At 39.9% G+C, this 19,708-nt stretch overlaps 1 protein-coding gene across 7 annotated transcripts in view; it reads right to left on the bottom strand.

The window, feature by feature from the left end:
• Positions 1-9,658: 9,658 nt before the first annotated feature.
• The window catches only part of C20H2orf76 (chromosome 20 C2orf76 homolog), a 54,946-nt gene continuing 44,896 nt past the window's right edge, over positions 9,659-19,708 (bottom strand). For 4 of the 7 annotated variants that reach the window (XM_077861410.1, XM_077861405.1, XM_077861406.1 and 1 more), the window contains 2 exons: positions 17,862-17,958; positions 9,659-10,176 (listed from right to left, as the gene is read on the bottom strand). In XM_077861410.1, coding sequence (XP_077717536.1) covers positions 10,100-10,176; positions 17,862-17,958 — 174 coding nt within the window. In that variant the 3' untranslated portion in view covers positions 9,659-10,099. The remainder of the gene's footprint in view (positions 10,177-17,861; positions 17,959-19,708) is intronic. The other 3 variants (XM_077861411.1, XM_077861409.1, XR_013359082.1) reach the window with 2 other exon arrangements.

The following is a 19,708-nucleotide window of genomic DNA, read 5'->3' as shown; positions in this document are numbered from 1 at the left end:
CACCTGGTGAAAAGCCCTCAACATGAGGCGCAGGATTGCCTCCAGGCATGCACAGCAACTGCACTGCACAGGACTGTCAGCTGCATGGATGCGCAGGTACAGCAGCAACCAGCTTCAGACCAATAAGGACAAGCTGTTGATGAGATTGTTAATCTCATTTCCTCAATTCCATTTGAAATATGTATGCACTCAGGACTCCCGACCAATGACTCGAGCCTAGTCTACGATCACGTATAAACCTAGATGACTATTCTTCAAGTGCAGAAGCTTCTAGTGTTCATCCAATCTACACAGGTCTACTTTGCCATGAAATGGGTTTTCAAGAATCAAATACAATCTCAAAGTCACTTATTCACTCAAGAAAGATTTAGGCTGGCCTATTACATTCCAGAGACTGTTCCATACACTGGGGGCATTCTAATGGCAGGAGACCAGAAAAAGAATTTTTTTTAGAGTTAGAGGGGTAGGGAGTGCTGCAGAAGGCAGGCATTTGTTATTTTATATAGTATGACCAGAGAGGTTTTCCTTAATGGCATTTATGCAGACACCTGACAGAAATGAGGGAAACTCCCAAAAATAACTAGGAGAAAGGCACTGCAGGAAGAGGGAATAGCAAGTGCAAAGGCCCTGAGGTTTGAATGTGTTTGGCATACATCAGGAAGGGAAACAGGCCACAGTGGCTATACGGAGAGAGAGGAGAGATCCTGGATGAAGTCACAGAGGTGGCAGAGGCTGATCACATAAGACCCTGCAAGCCTCAGCAAGAGACTGGCTTTTTTCCTGAGTTAAGCATGACAGACTTTATGTTCTAGAACAATCACTCTGGCTGCTGGGTGGAAAACGGTAGTAGGGCAGGAGTAGGAGCAGGGAGCCTGGTTGGGATATTGCAGTAATCCCAATGGGGGACAGTGGTACCTTGGACAAGGTGTAGCGGTGAAGAAAGTGAGCCAAGGCTGAATTCTGGCTATACTTCAAAGATGGAACAAACAGGGTTGACCCATGGACTGGATGAGGGGGTCTAAGGAAAGAGAAATGACTCCAATGCTTTTGGCCTACACAAACAGATGAGAGTTCCTTCCTTTGGTGGCAAAGACTGAAAGAGTGACCAGGTCACGGGAGAAAGAGCAGAAGCTTGTTTTCTGACATTTTAAAGTCTGAGATATCTATTAGTTGATAAGCCACCTAAATGGAGATGTATAGTGGCCAGTTAGATATATGAGTGCTGGGTTCCAGGGGGTATCTGGGCTGTGGGATAAAATTAGGAGCTTGCAGCATGTTATTATTTAAAGCTGTGAGATGCATGAGCTCATCAAGAGGGTTGATGCAATTAGAGAAGCCCAAGGACTGAACCCTGGACTTTCTGATGCTGGAGGAGATGAGGAAGAACCAGCAAAGGAGATGAGAATGAGTGGCCAGTGGAGCATGAGGAAGCTACATAAGGAAAATATTTGTTCCCAGGGTCATGAGATCAAGCCCCATGTTGGGCTCTGCACTCAGCACAGAGTCTGTTTGGGATTCTCTCTCCCTCTCATGCTCATGCTCTCTCTCTTAGGAAGGAAGGAAGGAAGGAAGGAAGGAAGGAAGGAAGGAAGGAAGGAAGGAAGGAAGGAAGGAAGGAAAGAAGAAAGAAAAAGAAAGAAAGAAGAAAGAAAGAAAGAAAGAAAGAAAGAAGAAAAGAAAGAAAAGGAAAAGAAAGAAAAGAAAAGAAAAAAGAAAGAAAAGAAAAGAAAGAAAAGAAAAGAAAAGAAAAGAAAAGAAAAGAAAGGAAAGAAAAGAAAAGAAAAGAAAAGAAAAGAAAAGAAAAGAAAAGAAAAGAAAAGAAAAAAAAGAAGTTAGTTTGCAAGAAGGAAAGTGTCCATTGGTTCTATGTCGAATGCTTCTGACAGGTTAATTTGAAGACAGGGAATCATACCGCTTTGGCAGTAGGGGAACCACTGGTGACCCTGACCAGAGCTATTTCGGGAGATGGGGACAGAAAGCCAACGGGAGCGAGTTCAAGAGAAAATGAGAAGAAAGCAGGAAAAGGAAGGTGTGGACAACTCTGCCAGGGTTTGCTAGGAGACACCACAGCATGTTCACATGTGGGTGGGAATGACCCAGAAGAGATGGGGAGGACCGCACTGCAGTGATGCTCTTGGCAGGATGCCGAGATGGAGGTTGGACATGGACTGCTGGCTCAGCACTGCCATCTACCAATGGCCTGTTTCCTCAGTGAAATGAGGCAAGGTTAACAGCCCAGAATGAGGAAGAGGAGGTGTCAGGAGTTGATGGCCAAAGAGAAGCTGGAGGATGAAGGGGAGCAGGGAAGTGTGGAGCTGCAGGGCAATGTTCAGAACTTACTTGAGCCTCGCGGTCATGAACCAGAGCTCCAGTCAGCCCACATGCTTTTACCTAGCCATGTGCAGTTAATCCAGGCGCACAGTGGGATTTTACCCAGGTGCCTGGGGTAGAGGTGGGGATGAGGATGAGGACCAGAGGACCTCAGGTTAGGCAGAGGGCAGGGAGAAGGTGGTAGGGAGACATCAACTCCAGGTGTGGCAAGGCTGGAGAGGTGATGGTGAGCCAGGAGTGAAGATGGTGAAGGAATGAGGCGGAGTGGCCTGGGGGCCTACAGGTGTCTGCAATAGCAGGTGGGGAGGTAGACAATGCTGAGTGTGATGGCATAAGGAACAAAGCTGGGGGTACAGGGAGGAGGAAGGGCAATGATTAAGAAATTAAATGATTTTTTTTTTGCTAAGTAGAATTTAACACTGAAAGGATAGGAGACAGCTCTTGATATTTTTGGCTCTCACTTCCCAAAAGGTGAGAAATGCAGGGGGAAGAAGTCGTCATGACCCTGATCCTCACCACTTACCTTAGTCCTGTTGAAGAAATGGAAACTTCAGAGTACTCTGGCCACTTCTCTCAGCACAAGAGCATTTCATTGGCAGCAGCATCTTTCCCTGCATATTGGACTTAACAGGAATGAGGCTAAAACCAGAAGTTTGAGGGGCACCTGGGTGGCTCAGTGGTTAAGCGTCTGCCTTTGGCTCAGGTCATGATCCGGGTCCTGGGATTGAGTCCTGCATCAGGCTCCCCGTGGGCAGCCTGCTTCTCCTTCTGCATAGGCCTCTCTATGTCTCATGAATAAATAAATTTTAAAAATCTTTAAAAACCAAAACAAAATCTTGAGTCTCTAAGCAGCATTCTCAAAACGACCTGCCTTCATTTATCTCATGAGTCGTATGACATTATCTGGGACCTGAAATGGATTTTCTCCATCTTGAACCTCACTACCTAATGAGTGATATTACTTACCGAATACTCTGGTGAAGTACCAGAAGCACCCAACAGAGCAAGGTCACTGCTCTCTAAGAACCACACCGTAGAGCAGCATGACACACATCCTATATGTTTCTTCTAAATCATTACATATGATATAATCCTCTCACCAACAAATAATAAAAAAAAAAACAAGTCTCCAAAGGCCATTATCTAAAGTCAACGTTAGTTATTATAACCCAAAATGCACATTTGGGTAAGGAGGGGAAGGGTCTCAGGTCTGATTCATTGGATAAATAGATTTCCTATAATGGAAGGAAATCACAAAAGCTGTGCTCTCCTCTACCACCAACTCCCCTCCCACACATAAGCACTGGCAGTGGAAAGTGGCAAAGAGTTTCATGCTTTGGGTCCAACATGAGAGATGGGAGCTCCCCAGGCCTGCAGAACCCAAGTTCCACTCTCTTGATGGTGGAGTTCAAAATACTAACCTCAAACCAATTAAGGAACTATTATGCTTAATTCTATCACCTTTGCTAATCTGATGAATCAGAAGAGTTTTGAGTAAAACCAAGGGAAACTACAAGCACCCGATAATCAGAGCCCTGCCCCCAACATGTGTGCACACACAAACACCATGGGAAAAAGATGACAAGACTTGGGGCCTCAGACACTGTCATACTTGGACTTCTCTTTCCACTAGGGATGTGGCTCTATGACCTCAGATGCCCCTTCTTTGCCTCCACATGCAGCTACAGGTTTCCAAAGGGGCCTAGGCAAGGCCACCTCTTTGGGTGTCCCAAGTAGGCATGAACATCATCACCTCTTCTGCTTGCATTTGGAATAGGCAAAAAGACAAGGCAAATAAAACATCTTTGTAAACTCACATACAACTAGGTTTGGCTCTTTAGTGGGAACAGGGCCTGTATGTTCTTGTGGCACAAGAAGAGAAAGTAAGTTCTCTTCCAACGAAAAGGGCAAAAAATCAGGCAGGAGTGCCAACCACCAAGAGTGGGACACTGTCTCTTGGCCTGTGATTAGCATCCTTCCTGCCCTGTTTCTCCAAGGGCCTGACACCCCTTGTTTTCAAAGAGTGGCAGAATGTGGGATCTGAAGCCAGAAGAAACCTGCTCGTGGACTTCATCTGATTGTAGGTCTTGGGCAAGGACTTTATGTCTGAGAGCATCAAGGTTCTTGGTTTCAAAATAAAGGTGACGCTGCCGCACTGCTCATAAGCATCATAAGACACTTACTGAGCACATAACTCCGTGCTAGGCCCTGTCTACTAGGTGCCCTGTAGGCAATGTCTCGCTTGATCCCCAAAACTCTGTGAGGTGGGTATTATCTTCTCCATTTTACAGATGGGACTACTCACAGTTCTTTCCAATGAGAGGACTTAGATGGGATAATATTTAAAACACATGCAGTGTCCCTCCCACAGTGATGATTCGAAAGGAAAATGAGACACTTCAACTATATTTAAGAGAATTATAACATTTTAAATATTCAATGGCAGCGCTTTAGAATGCACATTTTTTAAAAATTTATTTATTTATTTATACATTGAGAGACAGAGAGAGAGAGAGAGAGAGGCAGAGACACAGGCAGAGGGAGAAGCAGGCTCCACACAGGAAGCCTGACATGGGGCTCAATCCCGGGTCTCCAGGATCCCACCCTGGGCCGAAGGCAGCTCTAAACCGCTGAGCCACCCAGGCTGCCCTAGAATGCACATTTAAATACTGATATATGTACAAAAAAAGTATGGAACATAAGGCTATGCAAAAGAGTGACCTTTGAAGAAAGGAATTTTTACTTACCTTAGAGTTGGCTGTTTTTAAAAAGCAGATATTACCTGTATAACTTAAAAATACACCAAAAATATCAGAAACACTGAAAAACCTAGGAGATAGAATATGCCAAAATGTTGCCTAATGGGTTTTTTCCTTGCTTCTTTTAATTTCTATACAGGTATTACTTTTTTCTAATTCTTAACACAAATATATTCTCCAGGTAAATATTACAGATGAGGCTTTTAACACCGTCACCCTCTAACACTAGTCCTCTCCCCAGAGGTAATCAGTGTGATCAATTTGGTGTATGTGCTTTTGTACACATGTATAGAGGTATACACATGTGCATATTCATATACATGTACACATATATACATAGTATAGTTTTTTTTTTAAGTAGGCTCCACACCTCACATGGAGCCCAACTCAGGGCTTGTACTCACAACCCTGAGATCAAAACGTGAGCTGAGCTCGAGTCAAATGCTTAACAGACTGAGACACCCAAGCGCCCCTATAAATATTTTGTGCTTTTAAACAAATGACATCACAGTTTGAATCTCTCTGTAATCCATCGGGATGTCCCAAAGATGGCCCCATGTCCATAAGTAATACATACATCTCTCACTGTTTCAGATTAAGAAGTCAAGAACATAGATACATCATAGTTTGTTTGGCTACTCTGTTACTGACTTCAATTAAGATGTGCACAGTGTTTTTCTATTGCAAATAACACTGCAGTAGATTCCCTTATAAAATGCCTCCTTCTGTAGGTATGAGAGGGTTTTCTTGGGGCAGATTCTAAGAAGTGGAACTTCTGGGTCAGTGGAATCTGCACATTTGTTATTTTAATAGATATCACACCATATTGCTTGCCTAAGTGACTGTACACGAATTTATATTCCCACTGGCAGCGTGGGCACACATCACTGCCAATACTTATTACCAAACCCTTTACACTCTTTGCCAACTTGACAAATGAAAATGTATCCTGTTGTTTTGAATTTCCTTGAATAACAGGATGTGCATCTTTTCACATGTTTATAAGCCACATAGGCTTCCTTTTTAATGAGCTACTTCTCTATAAAATGTGTCTGTTTTTCTGCTGCATGTTTGTCCTCTTCTCATAGACTTATTATATAAGTCATTCACAAATTCTGGAAGCTAATCCTTAGTCTACTTTATAAATGCAAACAGTTTCTTTCCATCTTTGTCCTTCAATCTTTGATTTTGGGGGGAGGGGAGAGCTAGTTTTTCATACAGATACATTAAAGTTAACAAATTAGAGTGTTTGCACTTTGTGTTTTAGGGAGAATTTCTCTATCCCATGGTCATAAATATAATCCACATTTTTTTCTAATAAGCTCATTTCATCTTTCATGTCAAGTTATTTAATCCATCTGAAATTTCAGTGAATGATAGGAAATAGGACCCTTAATCTTTTTTTTTTTTTTTTTAATGCCTAGCCAGGTGCTAAATATCCTTCTTTTCTTTCAAGTACTTTTATTATACAAGTTGTCATATAAATTAGTCAGCTTTATTTGCTATTCTACTCCTTTGATTTTGGAGGGGTCTATTTCTATATCATCCCCCAGCTGTTTTAATTACTATACTTATAAAATATATTTTGACATCTGGTAGCCAATCCCCCTTGCCTTTTTGGTTTTCCAATTGATCTTGGTTCCTTTTGCATATGAATCTTTCAGTTTGTCAAATTACAATATAAATCCTTTGGGATTTTGATGGAGGTTACACTAAATTACAGATTCAGTATAAATCTATGTCTTTGCTATACCAAAGCTTCCATCTATGAACATGTGATCTTTCTTTATTTAGGCCTTTTACATCCTCTAGTAACATTTCTGTAGCTTTTGTGCACATGGTTCGTTATCAAGTGCTCTGGAAGTCTTTTATTACTTCTCATAATGTGTCAGTTGATCCTCTTGCAATCCTTTTGTCTGCAAATGAATGGTTTACCTCCTCCTTTCCAGTATCTATGCTTCTTATGACTTTTCTTATTGTATTAGCTACAATAAGACCTGCAGAACAATTCTGAATAGTCTTAGCAACAGTGGTCATCTTGGTCCTGTAATTTCTCTAATAGGCCTGCTTAAAACACTTCTCCATTAAGCAGGTTTTCTGTGGGTAACTTTTGTCAAGTGAGAGGCATCCTATTCTAGTCTTAGTTTTTATTCATGCCTGAGGTTGCAGATCATCAAATGTTTCTTGGCATCTATTGAGATAAGCACAATTTATTTCTCCTTTAACCTGTAGGTTTTGTGAATTACTTTGATTGGCTCAAAACTATAGAAAACCTATCTTCCATTCCTGGTAAGAGCCCGTTTCAGTTATAATATAGATCTGTTTGATTTTCATACCTCTGTCTATAACTATATGTAACTGTCTAATTAGGAAAATATACACCAGAATGAAGGATTATAAATGCATATATTTAAAAAGAAAATATAAGGTAGACATAGGCTTAAGTTGTCTTAGAAAAGAGAAACTTGTATGTAAATGAGCAAATGGAGTGTGCTTTAACCTGTTCTATGCACTAAATTCCCTATTTGGGTTTACATTGTCACCATCAGGACACTCACTCTAGTAAGAATCACCGAGCCTCCACTCCTCTTTCTGCTACACCTTCCACATACAGCATTCACTAGGTCCCAGGATCCCATCAGTCACTCCACCCCACGCCTCTAACGGGAGGCCACAGGGCAGAATGGGCAAGGTAAGGACTTTAAAGACACACCCAGCTCCAATCCCACTGCACATGGTTGTTGTTTTGAGTGAACTACTTTACCTCTCTGGACTTCAATCTTTTGATGTATGAATAGACAGGATATTAATTACCAAGACTTAAGAGCTGTGGTAAAAATTAAAATGAGATAATACACGTAAAGTACCTGACATGATGCTTACAGTGAAATGCATGACCAAATGTTAACACTATCTCACAGAAGTCTCCTCCCCTCTTCTTCCCCTGGGTCATGCCCTTGGTCAGATCCTCCAGTCTTCATCTGGTCCATGACAACTGTCCTTCTGCCATCTGGACATGGCTGCCAAAGCTCCCTTTCTAAAACACAAATCTAGCCATGTAATTTATCTGTTTAAATCTTTCCACTGGCTTCCCACTATCTACTTGATAAAGGACCAACTCCTTAGCATGATGGATGAGGCCTACATCAATCTCCCTTCTGGCCCTCCCTTCCTCCACTCCGGTCTAAGGGCTTTATACTCCAGTACACTGAAATCTGTACTTTCTACAGAAAATCACAAGCTCTCTCACAGTGCTCTGCCTCTGCATATGTTGGTCCCTTTTCCTAAAAGCCTTTCTCTTATTTTCTACTAAGCAAAAATTCTTATTCAATTTTTTAATAAAAAGCTCAACTGAATACTTTTTAAAATAAAAAAAATAACCCCACACAGAATTAACTACCCCATCGATGCTCCCATAGCATTTCTCACTGCTATTCTATTAAAATTACTTCCTTAAATATCTTTCTTTACTCACTGAGGCAAAAGCTGTGTCTTATTTAATTCTTTATTAACTCTCCAGAAGCGTGGGTCACTGGTCCTTTTATAATGAATGAAACAACAAATAAATTTTGTTTTAAACATGGCTCTAGGGATCCCTGGGTGGCGCAGCGGTTTGGCGCCTGCCTTTGGCCCAGGGCGCGATCCTGGAGACCCGGGATCGAATCCCATGTCGGGCTCCCGGTGCATGGAGCCTGCTTCTCCCTCTGCCTATGTCTCTGCCTCTCTCTCTCTCTCTCTCTCTGTGTGTGACTATCATAAAAAAAAAAATAAAAACTTCTGTTGTTTTTAAAAAATAAATAAATAAACATGGCTCTACTAAGTCTCTCAGCAAAGTAAAAAAAAAACCATATTCTTATTATCTTAACCAGACTTTCAAAGCTGATTTTTTTCTTAAGTTAGCCTCTACCACAATGAAATCAATCTGCCCTACCAGCAATTTTAAGGTTCTTAGAATAATTCTAGAGCCAAGTAACCCCGTGGAGTTCTGATTAGATATACATGCTGGCTGAGAGGCCCCTTTTGAAATCCCTACTCTTCAGGTACTGGTAGTAGCCATTATCAGAGAGAGTATTGCATTATTTTGAAAGAATGTATCTTCCATGACTTAGACTTGTTCTCAATGAACAATTTTCTTCCAGAAGTGCAAACATCCTGCTACCTTCTCTCTCCAAAGAAATGAGTTTGGTTCTATTATAGCTGCTCTTAAAGTAAGGAAACATAACTCAGGGAGGAAAAAAAATTCAGCCATGTTATTTGTGTGGGATGAAATATGAAAAAGAAGAAGAAACCCTCTTATATCAGAAAACCTCTCTAAAATGCACACAATTCAATTAATGCATGGTGGTGTATCATCATGAGCAAAAGGTAGCACTGGTAGTCATGAGAGACTCCTAATCTCTGCTAACCAAAGACAGTAACAGTGTACAGTGGTTCTGATAAAACTATGAGAAAAATACAAAATGAACAGAATGACCTTAGTCTTATAATCTTTTCAAAGAACCCAACATGCAAGCCATCCAAATAACCCCTAATTTCAGAAAAATAAGTTATGACTAAAAGAACCAATATTCCATGATATTTTTCTTTATTTGATACAGAGAAAGAGAGAGAGAGAGAGAGAAAGAACAGGGGGAGGGGCAGAGGGAGAAGCAGACTCCTCACTGAGCAGGGAGCCCAGCGTGACGCAGAACTCAATCCCAGAACCTTAAGATCATGACTTGAGCCAAAGGCAGACACTTAACCAACAGAGCCACCTAGGAACCCCTCCATGGTGATTTTTGGATAACTATTTCTTTTACTTTTTTTTTTTAAAGTGTTTTTCTCATAAATACACTATTTCCCAACAAGAAAGAAAAAGGGCAGACCTGCAGAAGGAGAAAACACAACAGACTTCAGCTCAAACAGCAGAGCCTGAGATTAATTTTTAGTGTATTTGTCAATTTCAAAAACTCACTAGTGGAATAAAGAGCTTAATACAGGTATGCAAAAAGGAAGACCCCAAGAGGTTTTCACCAGGATGAAATGGGATTAGCTTTGTAGTTCTTATAATCTTCTTCACAGAAGAATGCAATTTCAGTTTCATGAGCTGAAAAAAAAAAGACAATGGAAAAATTTTAATGTAAAACTAGATCTTAAGCAAGTATTGAAATCCATATTACTCTGATTCAGTGTTTCAGATGCCTAAGGTGAGAAAGATGAGCTACTTGTTTGGTTTCACATTTCACCAAATCAACAAGAGGCATCAGCTGTCTATATATGAATTTAGAATTCAAATAATTTAAAAGTAAAAAGAAAAATAAAAAAATTAAAAACAAGAATGAGTACAAGACGCTGGTTTCCAGGAAACCATAAAATTACTCATGCTATAGTCCCCTTAACAATCCTAGAAAATAATCGCTTATTTTTTTCCAAATGTGCTGCTCAGTTACAGAAGGAGGAGGGAAAATGCTTTTTTTTCCCCTCTGAAATTAGCCTGTAGGTATAATAATTTAATACTTAGAGGATCAGTAGAATACTTTACAGATCACTTTACATTCTCCCTCATGACCCATCAAAATATGTGTCTGAAGAAGTTAATTTTTTGCCTGCTTATGCCTAATTCATGAGGCTTCAACAATATGCAAAGTGAAAGACACAAATTGGCTTCTCCCGCAATACCTTCAAACACCTCTAATTATTCACAGGGGATATGGCACAGCTAAAGGACCCGCAAAGGAGCAGAGCAGTCACAATTCTTTCAACCTAGCAGGTCAAGGACTCCGTCTTCTAAAACAATAAGTCAGCAACATTATTAATTCAGACTGGAGACAAATCTGATGGAGAGCCTTCCAATTATTAAACATGCAATTCTTGAAGGTGTGCGCCAACAAGTTCCACATTCATTTTTTTTTTCTAAATTAAACCAGAAGTTAATACAGTCTGCTTAGCTTTTACAGAAAGAGCAAAAGGGCCTGCAGACTCTCGACAAGAAAACAGACAAGATTATTTGTAATGAATACCGATCACTCAATTAACATATCCTCTAAAAACAGCCAACTAAAACTCTTCAAGCCAAATAAATAGAATACTAGGGAAAGATGCCAAGGATTACCACTGGTTTCTTAGTTTACCAAACTCATCTCATCACTAGAATTTATCACAAAAGAATGAAATGAAGGAGCTTAGCATGACATTTCAGGTAAAAAAAAATGGCTTTGCTGATTTTAAGAATATCAGATTTATTGTTTCTCAATCATGAGTGACCCATGCTCATTACAGAAAATACAGACGTGTTGAAAGAATAAAGTCACCCATTGTCTCAGATCCTCATTCCAGTCCCAGTGCATCTTCAAGATTAAATGAAGATTAATCTTGATGAAAATCAGATTGCAAACTCTCAGCACAGTGAGCCTAGGGGTGGGATGGGGGCCGAGCTGAGACAGAGAATCGGTAAGGAGGGGCTGGAGACAGATGAACCCTAGGCAAACAGGAAGTTCATGTACAGCTGAATTTTACAAGAAAAGCGCATTTGAAAGACAGCTAAGAGGATCCACACTTGGAATCAGTAAAATGCTGAAAAGGGGGCTTCAGAAAATTCAATATTCAAAGAGAAGATATTTCGAGATTTATTCCCTTATATAAAAGCTCCTGGGGTTTCCTTTTTTGAAGGGAAGCCATCCCAAAGGTAGACCTATGTCATTTGCAAGTGCTGCTAATCATCCTCCAAATGGAGAACAAGCTAAGAAAGCACTCTGTTCTTCATAATCATAATGCAAGGTTTTATCTACAAAGTTGCTATTTACATACAGAACTTTACATAGTGCTTTGCCCACGCAGCACTTTGCTCAATACACACTAACTGTAATTACAATTTTCACTTACAGCAGTTGACATTTATCTGTACCCCTTTTGAGAAACGAACGCATCATATAGTTCCTCGGGATGGTAATAATAGGTTCAGAATAAGCTGAAGAAAGGACTGACAAAGCATTTTTTTGTTTTGACATGTAGGTTTTCTTGGGTCTAATTAACTTATAGGTCAATTCCTTGCTTATCTAAAGTTTTTATATGCCATCTCTCACAATACATGCTCAAAATGGAATCCCCCAAGATAAAGATTTTCAGATGAATATCTTTTTTTTCAGAAAAAAAAAAAGCAAACAAGACTGACAAATGGATTAAACTCCAATACTTCACAAAGGCTGATAAAACTTAAACCCTTCAAAAATTGGAAAACAGCACACAAATTCAAAGTGGGTTACTCTGAACAGTCAAAAGTAAGGCCTAAAATGTATTTTAAACTTTAGTAATGTGGTCCTCAAATAAACAGAATGCTTTTGAAAATTTGTAAAATTCTGTTGAAAATGCTTGAGGATGATTTCCTGTAATTATACCACAAATTTACTTGCCAATTAAAGTGAAAACAAATTACAGAAGATTTTCAAGACCTCTGCATAATCACCCCTTCGGCCATTATCCCTTAAATTCTTGCTTCCTCGATTCTATTTAAAATGGCTCCAGAAGAACCCTCAGGAAGTCTACTGTGTGCCAGTCCCCTAGGGCACCTGATTTTAAATTAAATGTGCTGCAGGCAGCAGGGCACTCAGGTGTATAGTGCCCTGGCAAGTGAATCTGAAATGAATGTAAAATCTAAAATCCAATAAATACAGTGCTGGATTCATCCCTTTGTCTTACTATCAAATGAAATCAAGTAAGAAGTCTCCAAATACTGTGCACCCTTTTCATACTGACTTACAAGTTTAATGAAATGAATGCAAGCCAGGACATTCAAACTTGGAAAATGAAATGAATAATTTTATAATGTGTTCAAATAGGTCAACCCCATACATACACATCTTTCTTTTTTCATTCTTCATTTTTTTCATTCTTTTCATTTTTTTCATTCATCTTTAACAAGAAAATAATAATGACTTTAAATAAAAGGATGTAAAAAAAAAAAACAATGTTAAATGGTAAATCTCAAGAAAAATTCAAGGCAATATACTTAAGCTCTTAACTATTTATTCCAAAAAAAATCACCTATCAATGAGGATTTATTGTATAGTTTCAAACTCCCTAGCCTGTACTAGTAGGCATGAAAGCCACAGTAACTGTTATCTGAGAAGAGAGACCTATACATGTGCATGGATTCTGTGGTACAGACAATTAATGATCAGGCCAGGCTGTAATGTGATAATAATTGCAGGTTATTGGCCAAAAAAGAAAAAAAAAATACAGAAAGAGTGAGGTCTGGTTTCTGCAGCAATTTGAGACCAAAATAACAAAGTTTCACCCTTTCTCCTGGTCCAGGAGTATGTCCCATCCTTCCAAGGATCATAAAATCCTAATCTACAAATTATTCAAAACTACACTCACAGCTGAGTTTTTTTTTTTTTTTTCTTTTTTTTTTTACAGCTGAGTTGTTCTTAAGTTTGCACCAAAGTGATCTGGCCAAGAGTTCCCAATCACAGTGTTTCATTTTATATTTGCTTCAAGCATTTGTTTTGTTTTGCTTTGTTTTGTTTTGTTTTGTTTTGTTTGATCAGCAGGCAGAGAGGATTTCAAACAAGTTTGAAGAAAACAGATAGTAAAATAAATCTAACCTCTGATAGACTGGACACTGCCCTGTGATTCCCACAATGATGAGAGAACGGTAAAAAGGAAGGACAGTCCAGACCCCTTGTTCTGGAATCCCAAATTCACCTACCTTCCTGAGTACTGTTGTTTTGGTGTTTAAGGTAAAGAACAGCCCCTGTAACACGCCATGAAGTGAGGAAAGCATGTGGGCCCTAAGATATTACTACTCCAAAGAGAATGGGAGAGACCTGAAGGTTCAGGAAACACAAATCAAACACGATCTTGATGAAGTGAGAGCCAAAGAATCCTACAATATTAGCTATACATCTGAGATAATCAAAAGGTGCGGGTCACAAAGTCAGGGTTATGGTTGTGGGCAGACGACAAGAGTTGACACGCAAAATGAAAACAGACCACAGGGGAGCTTCGGCATGATTACAGGAGCAGGCTTAATGCACAAAACTCTTCCCTCGGATAAGCACTTATGGTTTGGTCCATGGTATCTTGTTTTAAAATCTTTCCAGTAAAACACAGCTGGCTTGAAAAGAGTTACCCTGCCACCATTTTCCTTAGGAGATAACAGTAGTAGAATGAGATGAAACGACATCCCCAAAATACTTACATGCAAATTTACCACTTAGGGGAATTAGTCCACAAAACTACAATCATTAATGACAAGGTAAAAAAATCTTTAAATTACAAATAACAACTCTGAGTAAAGCTTTTTCTTCTTCCTTCCAAAAAGCAAATCTTTTTATTTATGTCCTTTAGCTCTGAGTCCACAAGCAAAAATGTGCCCCGACGTCAGGCGCAGAATATACAATTGGGATCTGCAATGCAGATAAAAGGCCAGAGCAGGAACTGGAGAATTTCCTTGTGAGAAAAGAGATCTTCAAACAAGTTTGTTCCCCTAATTTCCCCTGCCCTCCAACACACACAGTCCTTCTCTTCCTTTCATGAATTCTGCAGGAAAGTCAAATGATAAATTTGTTACATTGGCATCATTCCCATGGCAACTGGCTGTGATGGCAGAGTGACAGCTCTACCGAAGGATCAAGTGGTAAAAAGGGAGAGTGATAACTTAGAATTTTTCCCTTTAACCACTTAAAAACCTAACCTGACACAGCACCAAGGGAGGGGAAATTTCCCTAGAAAAAAATCACACACTTCGAGCGTCATTTTTACAACTTGACTCCCAGTCAGAATTTTTTGTTCCTCTCCAAGGGCCATCGCCTCCTTCCCCGTGTGTAAGCGAAGCTTCTTCAGGGCATAGCCACACTGGCTTCAGGCAACACGGAGGGACACGCACAACAGAAAGCCACTGGGGCTGTGGGCTTGCCAGGGCGGAAAGGCAAGGTAAGGTTCTCACACCACCCTCAAACCAATAGGGAACTCGGGAAAAGAATCAGATTCTCATCAAAGATCCGTGGCCTTAAAACAAGAATGACGATGAGTTTGATTCTTACCTCTACAGGGGGCTCATTACACGAGTCTGAAATTAACGACAGTGAATTCAACAACTCAAGTTTTTAATAAATTCAAAACATTTGCTGATCGCCTTCTCTAAAATGGTTTCCAAATACGTATTTCTGAGGGTCTCCATGTGCATTGTTCCAGATGTTTTCATGTCATGTTTTTTTCCCCACTCATCTCTTAGGACAACACTTTGAAACAGGTTTAATTGCTTCTGTTTTGTTTTACAGAAATCAAAACAGAAGTTCAAAAATACTAAATGCCTTATGAAAGGTCACAAAATAAGTAAAATGTGCAAGCCTCACTCAAATCAATTTTCTCCAACTTTAGGAGTCTATTCTTTGAAATTGGGTCCTTAATTTACAAATAGTACAAGTGTACTGTAGAAAAATTTTAAATTACAAGAACAACTAGATAATAGCAAGAAGGAAAAAAAAATCGCTTGCCATGCCACTGCCCAGAGAACTATTTCTACAATTTTGTTACATAATCTTTTCTTCATATATGCCTATAGATGTGTAAATATATACCTTCTTAAACAACAACGGTATCACACAACACATTCTATTTCCATTCAGTAAAGAAAGCTCTACGTTGGTGATTCACAAATGAGGAAGGTGAGAGAAGCCTGCCACCCCTCTGAATGCACATCTCAACCTCAGGGGAGACACAGAGGTTGAGGAAGCATATTCCTGTTGGCCTGGTTAACAGTTGCAACAGAAAGTTAAGAGTGACAAAGTCTTATTGGCCAACTTGACCTACAGGAAGTTAGAGGAAATATACGTTCCCAACAGTGGTACAAGAGAGTATCCACTTCCCAACACTCTCTTGGATACCATCACTTTTCTTCATGTCTGCAAGGCTTAAAATTACTGCCTGTCCAAGGTCACCCAGCCCGTACACAGCAGAATCAGGCTGTAAACCCCACGCACTCTGGCTCTGGTCTCTAATTCTTAACTACGAGACTAGGATACTACATAAAATAACATCTATCTTCATGTGCATTTCTCTCCGGACTAATAAGGCTGACCTATTTTTCATGTTAGCTATTTCTTCCATCAGTAGGATTTCTGATCTTTTTTCAAGCTAATTGTAAGAGCTTTTTATAAATTCAGGCTAATGACTTTCTGTCATATGTGAAGTATATTATTGTATAGTTTAGTGCTTCTCCTTTTAACTCTGTTTACATTTTTTTAGTTTTTATGTAGGCAAATCTATCATTTCTCCCCACTTTATTACTCTGCCTTCAAGGTCATGCTTGGAGAGCTCTTCTCCCCAAGATCAGGAAACTACTAAGCTACATTTTATTTAAAATTCTTTTTTTTTTTTTTACATTATGACATATAATCCATCTACAATTTATTTTGAAATAAAGGTTGAGATATAATTTAAATTTTATTTTCCCAAATGCTTTGGCAAATGGGCCATTTTCTAGCTAATTCATTCTTACCCCCCTTCTTTGAGAGGTAAAAACTTTATCATTTTGTGAAATCTTAACTTTTTTTAAGTTTGTTTCTGATCTTTTCCATGGAGTTTTCAATCCCTACATCAATACCAAACCAGTCTGTTATAATAATTATATCTTTATGCTTTAACAACAAGCAGGCCTAACTTCTAGGTGTCACTTGCTATAGTAAAATAGTAGCATTGGAAGAAATAAATGCTAAAATAAAAACTGTTTTCAAATAACAGCAATCTTACATATTTATAATATGAAAAGACACTAAAGGTAGCTCATGGTAGACAAACAAGGAAAGTAAGTCTAAGACTTTGTAGCATGTTATTTAAAATCCTAATTAAAAACAAAACAAAGCAAAACAAAAATCCTATTTAAATTAGAAGACTTGTCAGGAACCCACTTTAGCCACACATCACTCAAAACTGAATTCCTAAAAAAAAAAAAAAAAAAACTGAATTCCTGACATATGTCACTAAAATAACTCAATAGAACACCTGTCAAAAAAAACTGTAAGGCTTCCTAACATGAACCTCACTCTAGAGTGCCCCTTAGCCAGTGTGTATAATTATAAAGTAAGTGTGATCTGTGCTGTTTCATTAGAGTCGCCAACCACAAAGGTATGTCAGGGGCATAGCATCTTCAACAGCTCATGGTCTTCGTAAATCTTTACTCCTATTGCCAGATAATCTTTAGACGTACATACACAGAATTAGAGTGACATCTAATGGTGACAAAACATGGCACATGGCGTTTCTTTAAAACAGAACTACTTGCACACTGTAGGTTGAAAAGCTAACTCGGGCCCCCTTCTAACTGCACACACGGGGCTCCAATTTGAAATTCCGTGACTCAGAGGGCCCTGAGTGAACTACAGGACTATTAGAAGTCACGCTGCATGTTATACAAACAACATCTCACTTCATTATTCCATATTAGTTTTACCAGGTCCATTTCTCTCAAACCATCAGTTCACATGATGCTGATAAGAGTAAGTAGGCTATTAAGTGAGTAATAATCTGTCAATCACTTAAAATAACCCTCAGCAGAATTCTGAGCATACCTGCAGAAATGAACTTATTTGCATTCTGCACATTTGGAAAGCAGATATCTCCTGCCCTCAGTCAAATGATCTGAATGTACATCATTCTCATCCTCCTCCTCTGAATAATTATCAGGGAGTGTAAAGAGCACCAAGGGTAGCATTTACTTTGCGGTGAGTTATCCAAACATCATCAGCCCAGCATCAGCAGAGAGGGGAAGCGAGCACCCCTCCAGCACCATACCACGTTCTTTCTCACCGATTCCAGCGGCTTGCAGCGTGCTGTCTTCTTTCAGCATGAGTGTGTCATCATCTTCCAGACTCAAAACAAGCTCATTTGTCTAGAAAGAAAACCTGCATCTTATCAGTACTCGTAGGTGCTTCATATTTGGTAAGACTTCTCGAAGACACAGAATAATGTTACTCTGGATCACAGCAATAACCAAAGTCACATGCTGTTCCCATCACTGTCAGGGCAGAAGCAAATGGATGTGAGTGCCTACTATGTGCACAACTCCATAAGCACTGAGGAGACAGCACCCTGGCATAGAGCTTTGGGGCTGGGGCTGGACAAAAATCTGGGTTCCACTCATGCCCCCTATGTTCTAAACAAACTACACAGCCTCTCTGAGACTCAGTTTCTTCCTCTGTAAAAAAAAGGAAGGGGGCCCTGGGTGGGTCAGTTGGTTAAGAGCCCAACTTGATTTTGGCTCAGGTCATCATCTCAGGGTCGTGAGATGGAGCCCCATATCAGGTTACAAACTGGCCCAGCATGGAGCTTACTTAAGATTCTTTCTCTCCCTGTCCCCCTTCCCAAACCATGCTCCTCAATCTCTAGCTCTAAAAAGGGGCTGGGTGGGGGGGGAATGAATCTTCTCTTTTGCCCTGGGGTAAGCATGAAATGAAATGATGTACAGAAAACCGTAAGGGAGTGTCAGCCACAGAGCAAGGCCTCTCCATGTTAGCTGCTGCTCTTCTGTGGCTGTCATCCTCCTCCTCCTCCTCATCTCATCCTCACAACACACTAGGAGTCAGAGAAGTTGAGAAACAGACCCAGAGGGTGTGCCTGGGTGGCTCAGTAGGTTAAGCGTCTGCCTTTGGCTCAGGTCATGATCCCAAGGTCCTGGGATCCAGCTTCTCCTCATTGGGCTCCCTGCTCAGTGGGAAGTCTGCTTCTCCTTCTCCTTCCTTCCTTTCTCCCACTCTCTACTCTCCCACCCTCTTACCCCCCACCCTACCCCCACTTGTGTGCACACGCACACATTCTTTCTCAAATAAATAGGAAAAAAATAACTAAATAAGTAAAATAAATAGGTAAAATCTTAAAACAAACAAACAAAAACCAGACCCAAGAGTATATGGAACTGAGGCCTGAGCTCTGATCAGTATGACTTTGGAGACAAGCAAGTTTACCTTGATGGCCAAAAGTCTATGCATCTCAAAACTTTGCCCTACCTAGTAAACACCTGATCCGATGTCATATTAACTTGATCCTGTGTCATACTGACAGTAACCTTTCTCTATGAGGTTTGGGATGGCGGTGGATGAGTTTGCCCTCCAATGAAATTTACAAATCCAGTTAAACATTATAACTATAGGAGAAGATTTTGAGTTGATATCTGCCCCTAAAAAGCATAGAGGTGACCACTAGTTAGACAAACCACCTGTCAGCCAGAATGTAGCTGCTTAGCAACATAGTCTATTTCTAGATGGCTAAAAGAGAACAGAAAGGCCACTCCAGTAGCCAAAATAGAAGGCCCAGAAGCCTTGCTCCACAGACCATAACTTCACCCACTGGAAAGTACAGGGCTTTGACCTCCAGAGCACAGAAATTAAGGGGGGGGGGGGGTTATTTGTTTTGTTTTTTAAGATTTTTATTTATTTTTGCAAGACAGAGAGAGCAAGAGTGCACACACATGAGCAGGGGGACAGGCAGAGGGAGAAGCAGACTCACAAGTGGGGTTCAATCCCAGGACTAAGATCATAAATAAATAAATAAAAATAAGAAATACATAAATAATAAATAAATAAATAAAATGCACAGATCTTAAGGGGAGTTCAGTTCAATGAGTGTGGACAACTGAATGATCT

This window comes from Canis aureus, chromosome 20, assembly GCF_053574225.1.
Source record: "Canis aureus isolate CA01 chromosome 20, VMU_Caureus_v.1.0, whole genome shotgun sequence".
Taxonomy (NCBI): Eukaryota; Metazoa; Chordata; class Mammalia; order Carnivora; family Canidae; genus Canis; species Canis aureus.
Note: the sequence above shows the minus strand (reverse complement) of the source record. Positions and strands in the feature narration are given on the sequence as shown.